The following is a 22093-nucleotide window of genomic DNA, read 5'->3' on the forward strand; positions in this document are numbered from 1 at the left end:
ATGGCCTTTTGGTGTTGGATGCTTTCAATCCTGAGCAAAACAGTACAAAGTACAATACTGCGGGCATACTTATAAGGCATCAGTCGGACAATCTATAATACTGCAGACAAACAGCACCATAGCTTCCCTCCTTTAAAAAAGGGGAAGGGGGGGGGGGAGAGTAGGAAAGGCAAGGAAGGAAAGAAAAGAAAAACTGCCAAAAACAGCAGGCTAAATAGAGTAACCGGAAACTGACAATTTACTGCTAATGGTTCAGTGTCTGCAAAGAACTGCTCAAGCTGTGCTCAACAAAAACTCAGTAACAGCCAAAGAGGGAAGCCAAAAAAGGCTAGATGTTTGGTTTTAGCTTTCTGTCAAATACTGTTAAATATGAACCACGCAGAAAAAAAATATGAAAGAATGCAATAATGCTTTGTACAGGTGGTACCCAGGTCCCTGGCTGGGCCTTCAGACAAAACCATTCCCATGTAAACCTTAAAGAGGATTAATCCTCAAGGACCACTATAATGAGACCTCAAAAGGCTGAACAACAGCAGCCTATCACTGAGGGAAGCAGTAGCCGGCTCCCAGAAGTCTTCTCTAGCAGAGTTACATCAAAGCAAACTGGGACCAGATAGCAGGATTCTGCAAGAATCCCTTATCTCAGTGCTAGCGGATGCTTCTCCTCTGATTGTCTTGAACTGCCACCTGTCCCAGGCATCTTTGAAGGCAATGCTAAGCCTGTGATGGATCTGACCTCCTTGAGCTGAGATTCTTTTATGTCTTTCTTCATTTTCTGCTCTGTTACATTCTTTCCCTGCAACGCACACTACATGAAACAAAGGGAGTTCTCACTCCTTGACTCACTGTCCCCAGCTATTTAAAAGCAAAAAAACAATGTTAAGGATTATACTCTACCCGCAATATGGAGCTGTCCTTGGGAGACAAGCCTCTTATTTTTGAGAGTTATAACTAGATGGCTTTTACACGAAGGGACTTTACAATGGGGTTCAATGTAGCTGGGTGCCAAGTTATGAAAGCTGCATATCTGAGATAGCTTAAAAACAAAAAGCTTTAGAATGCAGAAGTATATTAACAACCACATTAAAAAAAAAATAACCAGGAAGCAACAAGCCACAGAGACTACACTAAATTATTAAACTGTATGTATACAATCACCCTGCGTTGCATGTACGCATCCTATAATATTAGTGTCCAGCTTGTAATAATGTTGAATTCATCTAAAGGAATAAAAGTTGTAGTCATTTCAGCTAAAATAAGAGCTCTGCTACCTGATGCACGCATGTAGTGCACATATAGGATATAAATACATTACACCCACGATAGTTAAGGATGAACAACACACACACAAATGCATGCAAATTGGGTATGTTCCATTGTGTATGAATGGTGCATATGTACGCATAGATCATCTACTGTAAACTATCACGTCTCAGGGGTTCAGCCTGTTCTACAGGGAGTGCGGGGCAGTGGCCTACATAAGGCATGATGTCATAAACACAACCCACCACTGGTACTCACTAGTCTAGAACATCTCAGCTGGGGGGCAAAACCTGGAAGTGGGGTTCAAGAGGCTGCCCACTGGGCTGCATCCCACAGCTTAAGAGAACAGCATAATTTCTGGGTCAATAGGACCCCGAAGAGCACCAGTGAGGGAGGGAAGAAGCAGCTCCTGCTGCTGTAGCTTTTGCCACCATCCAGCTCTCGCCCAGCACCGAATTCCACAGCAGCTCCTCACCCACTTTCTCCTGCCTGCACGGCATCAGCAATAGGGCAAGGAAAGTGGTAGGTCACAGGGCTCTGGAGGTGGCTTCACAGCCCGCAGGGGAGTGGTGCTGAGCTCTGGGCAGGCCATGGATAAAGTAGAGGGAAGGGCAAAGTTCCTTTCCTCCCCACAGCAGCACCACCTCATAGCAATGTTATACAAGCAGACTGGAGCTGGAAATGAAGAATATGTTCTCCCACTTCAAACCATGTGAGAAATTGCAGGTGGGCAGAATTATATACATTATCCAAATGGGGTGAAGGAGGATGTTATGAATCAAGCCAATGAACTGAGCATCAGATCTTCATTCTAGACACACACAGACCAGCAAAGATTACAATAAACAACCCTAAACAAGCCGTTATACAGGGCACGCCAATTAAGAAATGCATTGGGAGGAAGAAGTTGAGAGAAAAGAGCATCATCTGGAGCCACCTTCCATCACAGAAGTTCTAAAATAGAACTGGTGGTGCGTACACAGGGACTGTGCAAATATATAAAGGGGAAGAGAGGATTCTTCCCATTCCTACACCACCCATCACAATAGTAGCTCTTGTTCTTCTGGAACACAAGGACAGTGCAAGACAGAGGCACTAGCATCCCCAAAGTGGGAAAAAGAAATGCTATGGCCACACAAACATCTTTACTGGCCAGCAGAGAGAATGTGGTAGGGACCACATTGGATCACACTCCCTCAGAAACAGTGTACATGAGTAGTGAGAGCAGGCAAGCCCTCAGACACAATGCCCTCAGGAGCTCCCACTGAGGCAGCGTGCTTCTACAACCACACCCTGCCAGGACATTTTAGCCTATGCCACAATCTAGTCCATAGTTTACAATACACTTGAAGCTGGAGGGCACTATACTAAACATGTGATTCGTCACATGTTGCTGATTTAGATGGAAAATAATTGTCTTTTCTTTCAAATGACATGCCCTGTGCCACTCCACACGAGACAAATGAAAAGCACTTCTCTCAGGTCAGAAGTTGTTTGCTTGGGTTATGCCTGTTTGTCTTTGTAACTCTTTCCTCGGCAGCCAACAAAAACCACTGTGCAAGAACTTGACTTGGATTTCATTCACAAAAGGTCTCTTCTAGTCAGCTTTGTTTATTTGTGTATGAGCTTGTAGAATTTGTGTGCTTAGAGATCAAGATGAAAGGTCATAGCTGACATGTCAAGTAAAAGGTGAAAATTTGCAAAACCATGATAATCACAGAACAATACACCACTATAGATCCCAAGTTAAGTAGAAGGCCAAGTGAAGGTGAAAGTGACCAATCTCTACATCAAAGATTTCACAAGCCAACAAACCTGAGGGCTGAGAGATGCAACAACTGGAGGCTGGGATATGCTTGAAATCCCCTGCCAAGCCTCACTTCTCCTTTCTAGTTGCTAAAGAAAAAAATCCTACTACTACGCTATATCCTAGATCTATCCTATGAAAATTTTGACAATCTCAGTGGAGTGCTTAGACATAAATATAGGGCTTAATCCCAAAAAAAACCTCAAAACCCCACACCCTTTACACACAGGAGTAGTCCAATTTCATGCCAACAAGAACATCTCACATGAATAAGGGCTGCAGCTTCATGCCTCCAAACACATATCCGTAGGTGGGTAGATGAAAAGCACATGATGAAACATAGCAATATTTTACAATTTAAAGTATGAAGTGTTAGAATGACATTTATTTCAACACTTTCTACCTCATCAACCATTTACTTCAACAGTTGGTAAAGTGCTACACTCAGCTGTTACCACACTAAGCCATTTATTTCACAATATGTTGTGTGTCATGTGGCTGTGGCCTTGAACTGCTGCTACAGGAAGCTAGAGATATAGAAATATTGATACACTCCCCTCCAATTGAGAAACAGTAAAATGGATCCCTAGGCATTGTAAATACAAGTTATGACTAGATACGGGCAACCGGCAGGATAAGAGATTAGAAGGAAGAACTACAAAGCTCACATGTGTGAAGTCGTCCCATTGACCTCACTGGGTTTTGAACCAGGCCGCTACTGCTGTTTGGGAAAAGGCAGCGTTGAAATGAGGAAGAGGAAACAGAATCAAGAAAAGGGGATTGTTCAGTTTCTTTGCAGTCTCTCTCTTAGTACAAAACAGCAACACACAAGCAGTTTAATTTTGAAATGTCATTTTGTTAGCTAGGATGGTGCTTTAGATAGCCATGGAACACCCAAACCCCATTAATATAAAGCCTAAAAAACCTTTTGCTCATTTATTTTTACAAGGATCATTGTCCTTTTAAATTTAAGTTTCTGAGAACAGCACCCATCCACCCACAAAGAGTTAGAGGTCGTTAAACTATGGACAGTGGACCATAGAACACTGCTGGTGGCCACATGGTGTTGGCTCCTCTTCATTACTTTCAGCAGCGAAACTGCATTAAAATACAGCCAAAAGTACATAAGCATTTTTCTAATATTACTTTTCCATGTTAGCATTTGCTGTCTTTGCCACAAGTTATGCAACTGTGAATGCAGGGAGAGGAGTTCATTAATCTCTGTATTGAAATGTGGTCCATGCTATGAAAAAACTTGAGAACCCAAGTGGTAAATGATTCAAGCAGTGTGTTAATAAGGGGTTAAAAGCTACAATGCAAGCTTTCAAAGAGCAAGGACATTGCAGTGGTGTGGCTAACAGCGAGCTAATTGGGTAACTAGGTGTGAATAAAAGGAAGCATAGAGTATGGTCAAGAGGCTCTTGTCCTAAGTACTGAGCTCACTCGAAAGAAACGAAGGCTTGTCCACTTGCAATTCTGAAAATGGTTCACTAGCAGAAGCACTTACATTGCCTTAAGGCAGAACCATGTTCAAGTCTAGCCTCCCAAATGGAGGTCAAACATGGTGCTGAGAAAGGGTTGTATCACAGTTATAAAGTTGTACTGTGTAGATAGAAACCATGCTGCCTACTTCTAAAACACATTAAGTACCTTAACAAAGCAGAAAGGTGCTGCTCTGACAGGACTAAAAATAAGCTGAACTTTAAAGTTTGCTTTCTGCAGTCTGTGCTGAACATAATAGGATAAATTTTCAGTTATCCTGATACAAGCCAGTGAAGTCTTTTTCAACCACTCCCGGGGACCACGTGTAGAAAGACTACTGCAGCACTATGGTCTTCTTCAGCAAGCTCACGCATTGCAGAGTAGCCTGAGAAATGTGAAGCTACAAGTCAAGACTGCAAACTAGTCCTCTGCAGTTCTTGATTATTGTTATTATTATTCTTTATTTGTGTTGTGGTAGCTTCAAGGAGTTCCAGTCATGGACCAGGACCCCATTGTGCTAGGAGCTGTACAAACACAAAGATCGTCAGAGACCAAGTTGCCTGTAGTTTGCCATAAACACTTACGCTGTTTCATTTGAAAAGTTCCTACACAGAAATACTTTTTTTTGGTGATAAACAATATCACAATCTAAAGACAAAATTAATGCTTCAGCAAGCATGATAGCATTTTGATGGCACACAGCATAGCCATGTGGGGGAGACCTATCGTTTGTTTCCAGAGTATAGAGGACTAGAAGCACCCCAAAACCAGCACACTGAGCAACTAGAGAGGAGAGTTGTTTGGCATCATCAACCCCTCTAGCCAACTCAGAATTTGACAGAATGTGAAGGGTGCCCCATCCGGTGTTGTGCTGCTGAAAATATGGAGGCACAGCGGTTGTAATGTAGGGCCACCAGGGTCTGTCTAACATGAGTATAGAGGCAGTGACAAGATGCCCACAGGGACCCAAAGGTCCACATGTCGAGGGGCTCAGAAACCTTTAAAAAGGAAGTCTTCAATTCTAAATCACGGATGTTGTCTCCTGCAAAGCCAAAGACACACAACAAACAGAAACCGTAAAGCATCTAAATATGTACCTGTCAAATCAAATCGCCGGAATGGATAAATATTTTAATATCTATAGCCTGAGACTCATAAAAAAGAGCAGCAGCACGGCATTCCATTCTCAGGGTGAGGGAGAAAAGGGCTATGCAACCGGGAAGGGTTTCTTCCCCCCCCCCCCCCACTCCTTCTTAAAAACTTTATTTTTAAAAAGGACTTGGCCCACTGCATCTAGGTGCCAAAATGGAAGAGCTTCATTGAAAATCTGCCCCCAGATGTGCATTTGGTACACATTGGAAACACTGGTCCTACAGACTGAATTGTCATTGTGGCTTCCAGTGAAAAATAAAATTACAGGTAAAAGCCCTATAAAATCCAAGGTCAAGATTTACAAACAAACATTTATTTAAGCCAAAAATTAAAAACAAACAAACAAAAAAACTTACATTATCTCAATTCCTATTCTTGGATCTCTTAGGTCCCTTTTGCCACTGAGGTGCCTACGGCACAATCTGATTGAAAAAAAATTAGGAAACAAAAATGGAGCGAAAGACAAATGTCTTTTATTTTGTTTTTACGTGCTATTCTCAGCTGTGAATCTATCTGCGCAGGGGTCCAGGCAGAGGCAGCCGCTCTGATGCCCCAGACTGAGCACAGCACATTCCAGCGAGGGGCTCCAAAACAGCAGCAGGACTTCAAAGGGGAGTGTTGCACTGTGCTGAACATCCCAACAGCAACAACAGCAGGCTGAACACTGAGCAGCACTTTCAAACTTCAGAAACTTTGTTTTTGAGCAGTTCTGCAGCTAAAGAGGATACACTGCCCCATCTAAAATTTTGAACAAAAGCTGCCACGGATCCCATGTTTGGTTCTGAGAACACACAGATTTCTCTGTCTGTTTGCAACTTTTATAAGGCACATGTCACCCCACGACAGCACAGCACCAGAGCTGGTTGAAATTCTTCCAAAATTTTGACAAACATTTTTGCTATTTTTTTAACCATTTTCCCACCACTCTACTAAGCACTAAACTAACATTCAGTTTTGTTATAAACACTTTCTTTTATGAAATATATTAAAAGCTTGGATTTAACTTTTTTAAACAACCCCTCCTTGATGTTAATTTGAACCCACTCCAAAAACTGTTGTAAATGCACAGTATTATTACTGACTTGGATCAATCCCTCCCATGGAAAATGCTGCAGGAGGGAGTTAGGGAGTAAATCTCTGCAAGGATCCCTCACAGATACACTCCTCCTAATGTCCAATGAGAGAGGTGAAGTTTGGCCCCACAAAGACTGGCCATACCACCTGCCACCCTCCAATCTTGGGAATCCACAGGAGGTCAGAGTTGTGGTAACAGAAATTCTCTGTGTCTGCTACAAACACTGGGAACCCCTGGGGGAACTCAACAGAAAAGATAATATAGGTCCTCTGGACCCACTCAGTTTCTGCCATATATCTCTGACAGACAACAGACCCGAGGAAGTGCCCCCCACAGGATCTGGAGGAGGATGACGGGAACACTGCAAAAGATGCAGCTAACTCCCATTCCATGTGAAAGTGGGAGAGATCTGTTCTTGGCAGCCGGGGGGTTCCTCCATGCATTGATCAGTCAGCAATGACCTAGGCTACTATTATCATCTCAATTATAGGGTCAGTTTCATAATAGAAAGAAGACTGTCAAGAGTAGGTAACAAAGAAAAAAAAATTATTAATGCCCCCAAACTAGAGTTTTGAGATAACAATTCGCATTTGCTGAAATAGGATAAAAAAATTTGGCAAATACTTGCTGAAATTTTTTTTTTCCAGTATATGAACAGGTGCATCCAATGAGCTGCCGTTGTGTTGTTAATTTGGTCAAGCCTGAACTGCTCCTCTTTGCCTTTTGGTCACTTTGCATTGATTCTGAGATGCCACTTGACACTACAAGATATGATCCAGTGCAGTTATTAAGGGCCTGATCCTCCCCACCCAATGCAGTGAATAGGAACCGAGGACACTCGGTATCTTGCAAGGTAAACCCTTTAAAATGTAAAATTCCCCCTCCCCCAAGAAAATAGTGTAAGTTTCAAACACCAGCAGAAACACATTCCTGTAGAAAAAGTGGGGCAAGGACTCTTTTCAACTATATCCCTGCACCCTCACTCACTTCACTGGGGCTGCAGAGATAGCAGAATTCTGTCCATGCTGTTCGTGAACATCTTTCACAGAGACCTTTAAATCTAAGCCAACTGAAGTGTCCCTGCCTTTTACATAAGCTAATTCTTTGAGCTTTACTAATTAGGAACTAACAGTTCCTTCAGATGAGCTGCGATACCCAGGAAGAATACCAGCAGTATGTTTTAAATCAAAGTGTTTATAACAGGAATGATTCATTTTTTTCCATGAAGAACGACAGGCGGCCTTAGCAAAGCCATAAAATGGCATGGGAATTAAAACTGGGGAGAGAATAACAAAAGGAACTACCTACCCTAACCCCACCTCTACAGACAGCATTTACACTAACAAGACGCAAAATAACCAATGTTGTATGAAACTTCAGAAATGCAATGAGATTTGTAACCATGCCAAAAAAATATTTCCTTAGGGCAGGTTTACATTTGAAAGCTGCAGAGGTGAAGCTGCACCGCTGTAATGCTTTAGTGAACATGCCACCATGTCAACGGGAGAAGCTCTCCCAGTGACATAGCGCTGTCTACACCATGGGTTAGGTTAGTAGAACTGCATCGCTCTGGGGCATGGATTCTTCACCCGAGCGATGTAGTTATACCAATGTTAGTTGGTAGGGCAGACCTGGCCTTAGTAAGGACAGAAAAGGTGTAGCATGTGAAAGGAAACTATGGCAATTTTGTCATCTGCCCTAAAATCTATTTCAAAGAAAAAGCGGATTCATGCAATAGATTAAATGGATGTAAGAACCGTGGTTCCAATAACTCTTTCACTGTAAAGATAGAAATGAAAAACAAAAATTGCCGAGTGCTGCCTTGGATATCTTTTCCCTCTCTTATCAAATCTAAGACAAATGGCACTGGCCCAAACAGGAGGCCACTCCCTCATTCTCAAATGTTAAATGGTTGAGGTTCTCTAGAGTGGTACATTAAAAGGACTGTCAGCCCCAGAATATGTTTGAGCACTGCTCTTTGAAAATCTAGTCCACTCAAAACATACCTTCATCTCCCCGCTACTCTCTGCAAGAGAGCAATCACCCCCTCAGTGATGGATTTATTCCACACATATGTTGTAAATATTGGAAGTAATAGTTACCATCACTCTTTTTAATTAAAAAACAAAAAAAACCCAAAAAACAAAACACCCCCAAACCCACATATATAGAGACACGCACATTTACATGTAGAAATGTGAAGTATTTTAGCCTTTTCTAATAACTGCAGCTCCTGGAGCGGACATGCATTCCACACACAATTGACTTAAAAGCTCTTTTTTGCTGCAATAAAAATATACAGATGTCCTCTTTCAAAAAAAATTATTTTCCCTTTTCCTGTGTTACAGGAAACCTACCCACACTTTTAAATACAAAGTGGGTATATATAGAAGCACAAATTAGCCATCTTGAAAGGTCTGTATTTTCCAACCACAGGAAAACTAAGGAATTACTGTGAATGTTTACATACCCGGCTACATTGGATTAAAGCAGTATTTTCTCTCCATCTGCCCAGCAAAGCTGGCAAGAAACTGCGGAAGACAGTGGACGGCCTTTCTGGTTGTTTCTTCACCTGTTGCTACAGTGGGACTGGGATGTGATTACATTATTCAGTGTTCTTCATAAGGACTACTAAAAATGTCAAGCTGAATACAATCACTGATTTGATAAAAGCACATCTTTTATATATAAATGATGCAACTAATATGAAAAATTAAGTCTGTCTGTCTTCTTTGCTATAAATTTAGCCAGATGCTCATTCATTTAGTTGTCCTCCTGTATCAAATCTATTACAGGTAAGCAGAAATGTGATGGGGTTTTATATGGTATTAATTGCTTGAGGGATTTTACAAACCAAAAAGAAAAAAACTGTAAAGAAATTCCCTTTAGCAGCAGTGAAGTAGGTCTGCCCAGCTGATGTTTTTATACTTTGGGCACTTTTGCTAACTATCCCCCAACCTCTCCTTTGTGCATGCTAGTTATATGCAATCTTTTGTTTTCTATTAACTTACTAAGAACCTTGCTCCCAAACCAATGCTTCCGTGCAGGCCATGTCACAACAATGGTAGCCAGGTGCTAATGGTCAAGGTGTGGGCATATTAGGTACATTAAACAGTGGTGACTAGAAAGGTAATAAAAAAAACAACAACAATTCAGTCGCAGGCTGAGAACCTATTGCCAGTTCTGCAGTAGATACCATGCAGTATCACTAGCACCTGTGGCCTGTTTAGGAAGGGACACAGCAGCCAGTCAGGGATCAAAGTAGCATTGTCATCACTGAAGTCATCTTAGAACTCTACATCTCAGCTCTGCAGCCGTACAGTGCACTCACACAATTGCCATATGCTCCCAGAAGTCTCTTCATTCATATATTTTGTATTTACATGTGTTAGAAGCTATAACGTGTGAGTCAAATCACCAATGACATGCAAACTAATATTTCTATAGGCTACTGCTTGACAGTAGTAGTTCTTTCTGCATGTTCTGTGTTCTCCTGCAGGCAAGTCTGTCAGCAGTACGCTGTATACTCTGCACACTCAAAAGATGAGTGATTAACTTGCTTAAAGGATATTAACAGGACTGGGGTTGGGGGAGAATGTAGCAACTGAAATGTCATGTTAGAGGAGAGCTGAAAACCCCCACCATCAACTTTTCACTTAACAACTATAAAGACAAGCGTTCATTTTCTTATCTAGCCTCCATCTTTATTAACAATCAGACTCTGTTAAAATAAAGGCAGTTGGTGAGACTTAAGGTTGTGAGAGAGACACTTTGATCTGCACCCTGATGAGTGCACATTCCCCTTTGCTGCTAGCCCAACTAATGAAGGGATAGAATTAGCTTTTATCCCTGGCACTTTCTTTAGCAAGAAAACATGCGCTAATCAGCTGTCCTCACTAATCAGTGGTCTGGCTAATGACCTTTTGCCTTAAAACACTAAAATTTCTGAATTATGTGGGAAAAAAAAAAACACAGACTGGCCCCTCTTTGTGGGTCTTTAGCCTATCATCTGGAACTGGAGACTGGAAGGTTAAATGGCAAATCTGTATCCTGACAAGGTGATAAATCTATAATCAAAAGGCACTAGTCTTGACACCTCAAGATGTTCATTACTACAGAACTAAATGATTTTTTTAAACTAGAAGCAGATGAAAAAAATTGCTTAACTCCCTCATATTTTGCCTGTGGAGAAATCCATTCCACATCTGTGTTCAAGTGTCAGTTACTTTCTTACTTTTTATTAATGCCTGAGCAGGACTTCAGAGGTTGAAACCATTCACTTTTTTCAGTAACTCAGGGGGACTGTAGCTGGGGAGAAAATGACAAAACAAAACAAAACAAAACATCTCTTTCCAAAAGATGTGTTCCCTCCTTTCTTTAAATTGTAGTTAAAATAGCTTTTAAAGAATTGTTTTAAAGCCTATTTGCTTTTCCTCTCTGCTCTTTTTAAATTAGTTTTTTTTTTATGTATTGCTAAGAAGGTGGAGCAAATATAACATCTGATGGTTCATGAAGATTAGCAACAGATGATATATGCCCTACTGAAGTCTCTTTTGCAGAGGCCTATGCTAATTTAGGGATACAATGCAACTGTTTACAACGTTTTCCTACATAAACGAAAAGAATAAATATTCTTATATTATCTTAGACATATACAGGCAAAATGATTCATCCTGAGAGAGATGAAAAGTGCCAATACAAAATGCAATTAAATATTACAGCTTCAGTATCCTTCCAATCTTGCTTTCTGAAATGAACTTGCATTAAATACTCACGATAATGAGGATCCATGTAACCATTCCTGGGGTCCATTGCAAAAACCGTCCCACGATAAGGTACAGAAGGCTCAGAAAGGTGCGATATAGATCCATGGATCTCCTTCTTTATTAATGAGGCCCTTTCCTCACTAGATGTTGAAGGCTCTTCACTGATTTTACTGAGGCCTTGCCCACCTTGTGGCTGCATTGTGATTGCGTTTCTTCTCTCTCTGTGATAGGTCTGTCCAGGACTTTCATCCTCTGGGGAAAAAAATGAGAACGAGAGAGAAAGAGAGAGAGAGAGAGACAGACACTTTTAGACCACTTATAGCAAATAAAATAAAAGTACTTTTCCCCCCTTTTCACCACTTTCAAAGCCGCAATGTAAGATTGTGACAGTAGGTGCATGTGTGGTTATGAAAGATGTTCTGGGATACAAGCTGAAAAAACTAGCCCACTCAGACCAAGTGGCAGTTCAGCAGTAGATCATCATCACCCATTCATTGATGCATTTACCAGCGGGGCTATTAATCCTACACGAACGGACACAGACTTGCTGTTTTCTTGCCTCTGGGACAAGTAGGCTGGAATTTTTGGCTGCTTGACTGGGAGGAAAAAAACAATTTGTCACAAACAGGAGAAGATGAACCCCGCTAGCTGAGACTAAATCAAGTCTAGCCACCCACTGCTGCTTTGTATTTGCCACTGTGCTGCTCCATCCCCAAAAGATGCACTGTTAAAAGACAAGAGCCTGGAGTAATAGAAAAGGCCCTACTCATTAAAATTAAGGTAGGCGACAGTATCATGCGTTTACCCAGTTCCAGTTACTCAGCAAGCACAAGGTACGAGCAGTAAAGTCATCTGCTGTAAAGTGTTAACCTCCAAGTCTGTACATCTCGACATATGTGGGTGACACTATTACAGCATTGAGTTAAACATCTTTTACACACAAATACATTAAAAATATAGTTTACACATATCTGTATGTGACCAGTATGGGTGAAATTCAACTGCCCTGCATGGAACCCAAATGACTGGATTTTCTGTGGCTGATATGCAAAGGAACTAGGAAGGTGAATTCCAACCCCCAACCTGGGGCCAGTGCCTAGGCCTGAAATACAGGCCTTGTGCTCGCTTCTCCAGGGGATGGGCTGAAATGGCTGTTTCAGCCCACTCTGAATGTGTTGTTATGGCCATGGGATGCATGACATCACTCTTACTGTGGCCCTTTGCCCAGTCTCTCTCTAAGCCACCCTCTGACAGCCTTTAACTTGATGTAAAGGGGGTGCAAAGGACCCATCCATGGCTACTCCACCGATGGCTCCCACACAAAGCCCCACCCTATATGTATTATATACACACACATTTAAAGAGACGCAAGCAGTGCAGGTGTTCAACCGTTAACCACACACTTTCAGGTACCTTTCACGTGAGACATATGACTTCAAAGTTCCATCATCTACACACACATCTACACCCTTCTGACAGTAAATCACTGCTTATATAAGGGCAGGAAGAGAGCTGGTTAACAATTCTGTAATCACTGGCTGGAGTCCTGACCTATATCTACAAAGTCAGAACATTTGGTCTCCAGATTCCTGTTTCCAGAAGGCCCACTTTATAACTATGCACTGATAAATATTGTCCTATATAAATATTAAGAAATATGTTCATAAACAACTGCAGAAAAGTGTTCGGGAGCTCATCAAAAATTCTGGTGCAAAAACAGATAACAACAAGAACACTATCCAAAAACACATTTAGGAAGAAAAAAAAATGTATCACCACTATTTTATAATTGATGCACCAAAAAAAGAACAGTTCAGAATGATAAGAATCCAGCTTTAACTGTCAAAGGCCAGAACGTTCAAAGTTCTGGCTAAAAGTTCATCTTTAACTCCCCCTCTTGTGCCTACTCAGTACAGGGATAAGAAAGGGTATAAACCCAATTCTAATCTCTCACAAACTTTACATCAGTTGGGACTCCACTGACTTAAGTCGAGTTACCCCTGATTTTCACTGCTATAAATGAGTTCAGAAATGGGGCCTGTGCATACAGCAATATCTAAATGCATCAGGCTGAGTTCTGACCACTATCTAAACTAGCTTTTATCAGTCTACAACTTTACTTTAATTGCAGTGTTTTGGGCACATTTTTTCCCCAAAAGTAGAAAAGAAAAACTTCAATGTAGTTTGTGTAAATGTATGGATTATTTGTACATTTGCAATTATTATATCAACCCGCTTCTGAAGAGGAGCTAGTCACTGGGCCCAGATCCTCCATGTTCTCCCATCGGTGCATAGAGGACTTGTGGGATTGGGCCCATGGTGAAGTAGTTAATATAAATAGGGACAAAAATATTGCAGAGCTAACAATCTTTGCCTGTTTTTTTTTCCTTTGTGTTAATATGCATAAGCACTACTCTATCCTCTGGATTAATGGGGTTTAAAGTTTTCCTATTTTTACACTGAAGCTGTTTTTAGTTTACAACTTATATTAGGTTTTATAAAACTGCTTGTATAACTTAAAAAATAGTCCAAGTAATTTTTCCACCAATTTTCTCTCTGGCTCAAGCCTTTTATATGAAGTTTCACCTTAAAGTGAACTTTTGCAGACGAGATGCAAACTCTTAAAAATAAGGGATTATATTCTATTTGAAATGCTGACAGACCCTTAACTAAAGTAGGACTAACCTATGCTACTGTACTATGCTGAAGTGATTTGTATATCAACATAATCAATTTGAAAATCAGATAAGATTTCATTTCTTTTACTCTTCATGTAAAGTTAACATTTGTTAAAATGCCATCCCAGAATAGAACAAGAAGTCCATGTCTGTTTGAATAATTCAGTTTTATTCTGTCCCTCTCAAAACCTGCATGTGTCAAGAATCAAGGCACCAATTACTGGTATGATATGAGATGATTTTTTTTAATTGCTGACTGAAATTCAAACCTACTTTTAGTAACTTTGAAAATTAAAGCAAAATGTGTTTCGTTTTAATAAACAGCTCTTAAAAAGGAGAAAAAATATTTTCCAACACCAACAAATTATTTTTCCTCATAAAAGTAATGCTTACTGTTTAGCCAGTCAATCATTTTTGAACACTGCTTCCCCTCTAAATAGTCACACAGAAATATTTTTTTAAGTAAACAACATGGCATTTTTGCAATAATAAGGAAATCCAATGGATAAACATTTTGTTAAGAGTTTACTTCATACTCTGCACCACAGAGGTGCGTTTGATATGGGAGTAGATGAAAAACTTGACAGTACACGCACTCCAGAATACAAACAGCCGAGTGATTTGAAAGAATTCTCTATACACTGAAGGGAAACTTTTCTTGCAATAATTCTGCCTGCTCTTGTAACTGCAGTAAAACCACTTCAGTGAGCCAAAAGGCGAAAGCTGTCTAATCTCATTCTGTTTCAGCTGAATTGTTCAATAAAGTTTAAGAGTAAGTGCAGACAAGCTGCGCCAGGCCAAATTATTGACAGAAACATACCGTCCACCATGGCAACAAGTGGGAGTCTATAGCAAAAATGTAAGCAAACAACCCACTTCTCTAGCAGCATCTGCCAATAGATTCTTACAGCCAAACACAAGACAACGGTTACTGCTATCCTATGTTTAAAAAACGGCCTGCTTTAGGGTCAAAAGAAACATCTGATTTACTAAAAAGTTTCAGAGAGATGAATGATTTAAAGTCAAAAGGCCGGATTCTCCTCTCACACCTGTTTTGTACCCCCACTTTTTAGCACAGTTTCTCCTGACTTACTGAGGTATTACAGAAAAAGGAATCATGCCTAAATGATAAAATTTGCACTAGCTTCTCCTTCTCCACATGTGTCCCCACTGAATGATAACTAGCTAGTAGCCACACACACGTTTAACAAGTACCCAGTCTGGAGCTATCAAATTAATCCAAGATTCTCCCATCTAATGGGAAATATATTTATTCTTGGTATTTAGCCATACTCATTTTTTTAAACATAGCACCAAAGAATACTTTGTTTTATTAACAAATCTTTTCAAAAAGCTTGTAATCGATCTATCTGCCTAAGCAAATGCATTTTTAATTATTTATTTTGTTTACCTAACAAAAATGAAAAAAAAAAAAATAAGGGAAACAAACATCAACATGTCAGTCCACTAAACTTCTTGTCTCCATTAAACTTTTGTTTGTTTGTTTTCATTAACGTTCTGCAGACACAAGTGGAAACTTTTTTATTCCAAGCCTTTTAAAGTCAGTTTCACACCATTGCTTAAGATGCTGAAGCTCCCCTCAACAAAATTCTGAGATGCCCACATTTAAATGACAAGTCATCATTGTAGCTAAGGCTGCATGCTTTAGGCTTCATAATCATATTTCTATATGCAACTTGCAACTAGCATTATTGTCTTGCAACTGATTAAGGAGGACACACGTCATCTGGGTAAGAGAACAGACAACATACTTACAACTCAGTCCAAAAGACCCTGGCTTACTCTCTCCAAGCTCTTCTCTTGACCGAAATTCTCTAGCTACGGGTATGTGGACATTCCTCTCTCTCTCTCCCTCCCCCTCCCTCTATCTCCCTCCCTCTCTCTCAGAGGCAGTGCTTCTCCCATTAGAGGAATTAAAAGTGGTTGGTGCCATGCTAAATTTAACAAGCTCATTAGTATTCTTCCTGTGTGCTTCCTAGTGAACTCTTTCTATTCAAGCAGCTCTCTCTAGCTGAGGGGGTCAGGCGGCTAATCATTAAATCAAACTAATGTCACCCTATCACAATCGGCCTAAGAGAAGGAGGGTTTATTATTTCAGTTTATGCTAAATAAACGGTTTTACAAATGGTCTCCAAGCAAGGTCAACAGCAGCTTCAATTACAAGACAAACTTAACAAGAGTTGCTATAAACCAAGTGCTCCGTATTGACTTAAGCACAAGCTCTGCTCCGCATATTGCCACTAGCAGGATTGTACAGGAATGCATATTGTAAAATAAAGGAAAGGGTAATCTTTTCTTTGCCAGAATTTGTGACTGCACAGAGACTGCTCATTCACCTCTCCCCAACCAGCTAGCTGCTCAGCTCAATTCACCCCACACAAAGGCTGAAGACCAGACCTCAATGGACCGAGTGAAACATGTTCAAAACTAGGCTCTCTATTGTGACTGAATTTCTTAACATCTTTTCAAAAAGCGGAGAATGCCTTGAGGCTAAAGGAAGAAACAGGCTAATGGTGAATTGGGAATACTGAGCAAATTTCAGAGCCCTTTCCTCCTAGCTTTTGAGGTTGAAAGCAAGCTCTTTCCTTTCAAGTTTCAAAGTCCTTTTTCCTCCCGCAGTGTCACAGAAGGATTTGAAAAGAAGGTAATTGTGCTCACAGTCTCCCTGATCAGAGCTTACGTCCTATTTCTGGTATTTCGGAATACTTCTTGCAATAATGGTGCATATAGCTCAATCCCTTAACCGTCCTGCACTCTGCAATTGCTCATTAAATGAACAATTGCTGGTATAAAATGCCTTTTATGTTCAAGGTCTGGATATAAGATAAGCATTCTAGTACTCTAAATTTGGTTTACTAAGGAAACTCTCCATCATTAAATTACAAAACTGTAGTCAGAATATCAGTTTTTCCCAGAAAAGTAGCATTTTTGGTTGCTGTGAACCAAAATGGGGGGGATGTAAAAAAGACTGAATAATCAGATTCTTAATGGAATAGATATCTAATAAAGAAGCCATTTCCCTTGTGTTTAAAAAGGTCTGTGTTTTTGAGACCCAGTATTTTGCTATTTGGAATGATGTAATAGAGCCATTGCCAACCTCATTAGTATATGGGTGTTCTAAGTTTCTTGCATACATACATTGATTACCGCTTTTTTACTACCCTCAAGCAAAAAGCAAGCAAAAAACAAGACAAAACAGGTAAATATATTTTGCTGGAAAAATACACCTGTAGAATTATGGCTGATTTATTTGATAAATTCCACAGTACGTGTATTAACTAAAATGTTTCTTACTATATGTAGGGAAGTTTAAATCCAACACCTTTGTCCCAAGCTTGTTATTTTTTATATTCTGAACAACTGCACACATAGGAGGTGATTTAGAGACACTGACACAGATATGTATTACAAAATTCATAATGAGTTATAAAAAATATAATCAAGCTGTATCACAGGCTACAAAAACTGATAGATAGTAAGAACTATGCTTACTTTATTCGCAGTGCTTGAACATACATTGTACAAACAATTTGTGCCTTACAAACAGTATATCTTATCTAAGCTAACAACTTAAAATGGACAGTTTTATGTTCCTGTTTGTAATGGATTTTCGACTTAAGTTATTTTTTCCCCCATCATATGTGTGGCATTTTGCAAACATTATTTGAGAACTTTAGAATACAGATACACAGTTCTTTCCCTGCTTTTCTTTTTATCATCGTGTTCCTTTCTTTTATCTTTTTTAAAATTTCTGCGGAAATAAAATAAATTGAAATAACTGGAGAAGAGTTATTGTGAGAGGTACTAACTATGGACCTTAGCCTGTCAACACTGTCAGGAGTAGTAGCGCTTACTACTGTAAACAGTCCCAGAAGCATAATGCCAGGTAGCAAGAGTTTGCAGAACTGGGCCCTTCTTTGTGATATGAAAATTTTACGAGATAGTATATCCCTATTATCTTATCAAGCTTACCTTCATGGTCATTATAATAGTGCACACAGTACAGCTCAAATTTGCATTCAATCTTTTGTTTCAAAACTGAGCACAAGCCCAGAACACTCTGTAACAATGCAATCCCTATGCTTTATGGAGTATAGGGCTTGATCCTGCACTCTTTGAAATCAATGTCAAAGCCCTTACTGACTTCAGTGGTGCAGGATCAGGTCCATGTAGAGTCCAAAGTCACACTGACAGCAACAGGATCAGAACCAAATCCTTCTTGAGCTACATCATTGGGTGCCCCGGGAGTAACATGTGGAAGTTTAGAACTCTTCTAAAAAGTTTGAACAACAGAAGAACTTTCTTTAATTCAAGTCAATAACTAGCTAGATTTTTTTACCCAGGAGAAAAATTAAAATGTAGTAGGAAATTTAAAGCCCAGCTTTGGGTCAGCCTCAAGCAAAACCCCATTGGCTTTAATTGGGAGTTTCTCTCTGTAGGATTGCAGCATTGGGCCCATATTGCTAAAATGAAAAGTGCTGAAATAAACTTGATTAACTACAAAAGACCAGTTTAAGCTCTCAAATCATAACCAGTATATACCACAAAAAGAGGATGCAAAGAGACTATCTGCACCCATGCAGGTGCACAAAGGTATCGCAAGTCAGTCCGCAGCTGCAGAAACCACCTTGTTGAGTTGAGTACAGGCTCCCCAGCTGTTTGTGTTCTCACACACAAAAGGGAAAAAGTGTGGGCAGAGAGCAGCGCCAGGATGCCTTGCACTAATCCAGTGCAGAGAATTCATGGGGCAGAAAAAGAAACTACACCTGCATATTACTGAAGGTAATCATTGGGGGCTTGAGCCTTTCCATTGACTTCTACAGGCTTTGGACCAAGTCACCAAAGCTGCTTGCAGTGAACAGAATTCCTGTACAATCCTACTAGTCAATCTGGCTGCTGCTGCCCGAGTGAGTAACCTACCCAGCCACAGCAAGAGCCTGATCCTGAGAGATGCTGAGCATCCTTGGCCTGCTAAACCCAGGGTTGTGAGTTCAATCCTTGAGGGGGCCATTTAGGGATTTGGGGCAAAAATCTGTCTGGGGATTAGTCCTGCTTTGAGGAAGGGGTTGGACTAGATAACCTCCTGAGGTCCCTTCCAACCCTGATATTCTATGATTCTATGATCCTCAACATCCACTGAAGTCAATAGGAGTTGAGGGCCCTCAGCACTTTACAGACCCAGGGGCTCTAAAGAAGCAGGCGCCTGCTTCTGAAAGAGCTGGATTGGGGTCGAAATCTGCACAGGCTTTAAAAGAGCAAATAAATACAACTGAAATCCAAATAGCTGAAAATCATCTTTCTTCCTTGCTGACTTCAGGGCTAAGTGTTTCTCCCATTACAGACAATGGATTATTGCTCTGACACTTAACGCCATTCAGCGAGTGCAGCCCCCGCACTCCGTTTTAGGTGTTTGTGATGTCACTGACTGCTGCAAGAGAAACACAGAAGCCCAGGTATCAGCAGGTGGTGAGCTTTTAAATTTACCTTCTACTAGAAGGCCCAAACCCTCCTTGCTTTCCTCACGCAAGTAATCCCAGGGGTTCTGCGGAACTACTCATGGAAGTAAGGCAAGAGGGATTTAGCCTCACATCCAGCATCAGAAATGCTCAGGTGGCTGGGTATGAATGGTATATAGAATACAAACCATCTCTGAGATGCTTGTTGACATTTGGAAACGTTATACTGACTGCTTAGTTCAATGAGAAAAAATCCCATAGCAGCTGTAGAATCACTACATAGTTCCAGCAAAAAGAAGAAAAAACTAAATACAGCAGGGGTAGACATCTACAGTCATAGTTAACTACCAAATTTGCAGACACTGAGTTGTACAATTTCTTCCTTTCAATTTGTATGATTTAATTTTAATTTCTATTTTTATAATCATTAAATTTTTTTTAGTACTGCTACTTAAGAAATGAGAAGCATTAACATAGTCCCAAATAAAAGCTTGAGTTTTTTTACTGCTATCTATCAGAAGTATCTCCTTCTCTATGAAACTCTGCAAAGACGGCGAGTTACTGTAAGTCAGCCTCCGCAAACTAAAATGTTTGCTTTGAGTCTGTTGAACAGAGCTAGGATCAAACTTAGCAGTTTAAACACATTTCCAGGCGCACTGCTCTCCCCCAATATTTAAACTCTTCAAAGGCCAAGATTCGCAAATATACCTTGGAGAAAAGTGACTACATACTTTATGATCTGACCACTGGCAACTATTTCTCAGGAAGGAGAATTATTCTCAACTTCTTGCAAAGCACTGAAAGGTTCCTCTGATTAAGAATTTGAAAACGTTATGAAGTCCCTTCTGTTAGCCAGTTATTATACTGTTAGTCACTGCTTACTTTGAGTGGACTAATTAGTCACATCAAAGAAGCTACAATAACCTCCCAGGAGAGTTTGTTTTTTTTAAATGTATTTCTCAATCATCTGATACCCGCAGATAGGCATAAATGTGCTAACCGTTTAATTTAACTTTTAGACATAGGGAGACACATCCTATGGTATTGCCAGTTTGTACCACACCACATTGGTTATCTGGCCTCAAAGATGGTTTAAAAGGCCCAAGGGCCCAAGGGTGATCCTCCAGCAGCACAGAGCCAGAATAGCTACTCCCTGCCATACTGGTATAGCAGGAAAATGGGTATGTGGCTAGAATACACCTGCACTACACCAATCCTCAGCTGTGGTCTCAGCCTCCTATGGCTGTTATTAGCCTGAGTAAATTAAATCAGCCTTGCACAGAAGCTGCGCCAGGGCCAAGAGAATGCGAAGGTGAACTTTACCTTTGCACACCACTGCATTTTGAGCAGATCAGCCACAGCCAATGATCTGGCCCTCGATATCCTAAAAAGTTAATATAATTGGCCTTCTTATATGCAGCAGAATTAAGATTTCCTTCCTCTTTCTCAAACAGACTCAAGTGAGTAAGCGTAACAAGTAGCCATGCACTAAGCAGTTTAATAACAACACAGAACCAGGTAAACCCTTTCAGTATGGTAGACTGTGCCCATTTCAGTGTGAATGTACTGTTGCATCCTCTAGTGCCATTGTGGTTAAGATTCTATCTGTGCTTCCATTATATCCCCATACTTCAGGGCTTTAAAACATTACCCTTAAACAAAAAAACCCAATGTGCATGCTATATTTCAGAACAAACATACTAGTCGGGTTGTGCTCTGAGTTATACCCCACACCACCTCAATTGAAGTCAATGGGCAAGTTCTAAGTCAGAGCAGAATTTGTATGCTGTATATATTTGTATTAATTAATTATATGATATAGATACAAACTATACCTTGCCTTATATCCTGCCCAAACATAATGGTTTCATGAGGTTGCACGAGGTATATATAGAATGCAAACTTACACACACAAATGTGTATTACTACATTTCATATAAAATGTCTATTGACCATTTAAAAAAAACTATAATAGTACAAAACAAATTTTAAAACGTATCAGGTTTGGGGTGGGGGAGAGCAGTTAAGAGCCCTGTAAGCCAAAACAGTTGATTTTTAAATAAAACATTGCTGGCCATTATTCCAGAGTGCAAAGTAGGCCCTTCTAAAAATGACAGTTATTAATAAGTGGAAGCTAGCAACCACATTCCTGCATCTTTATTTTTCTCCCCCTTGAATTTAGAAGGAGCTAAGTTGATGGTCCTGGACCATGAAAAAAGAAGAACAGGAGTACTTGTGGCACCTTAGAGACTAACAAATTTATTAGAGCATAAGCTTTCGTGGACTACAGCCCACTTCTTCGGATGCATTCGAAGAAGTGGGCTGTAGTCCACGAAAGCTTATGCTCTAATAAATTTGTTAGTCTCTAAGGTGCCACAAGTACTCCTGTTCTT

General features: G+C 40.3%; 1 protein-coding gene across 4 annotated transcripts in view; it reads right to left on the bottom strand.

Moving 5' to 3' along the window:
* Positions 1 to 22093, bottom strand: part of GLI3 (GLI family zinc finger 3) — a 258797-nt gene that overhangs the window by 154069 nt on the left and 82635 nt on the right. For 3 of the 4 annotated variants that reach the window (XM_034761252.1, XM_034761254.1, XM_034761251.1), the window contains exon 3: positions 11555 to 11797. In XM_034761252.1, the coding sequence (XP_034617143.1) occupies positions 11555 to 11797 (243 nt within the window). Of the gene's footprint in view, positions 1 to 11554; positions 11798 to 15999; positions 16089 to 22093 lie in introns of those variants that run through there. The other variant, XM_034761253.1, reaches the window with a different exon arrangement.

This window comes from Trachemys scripta, chromosome 2, assembly GCF_013100865.1.
Source record: "Trachemys scripta elegans isolate TJP31775 chromosome 2, CAS_Tse_1.0, whole genome shotgun sequence".
In the NCBI taxonomy this organism is placed as follows: domain Eukaryota; kingdom Metazoa; phylum Chordata; order Testudines; family Emydidae; genus Trachemys; species Trachemys scripta.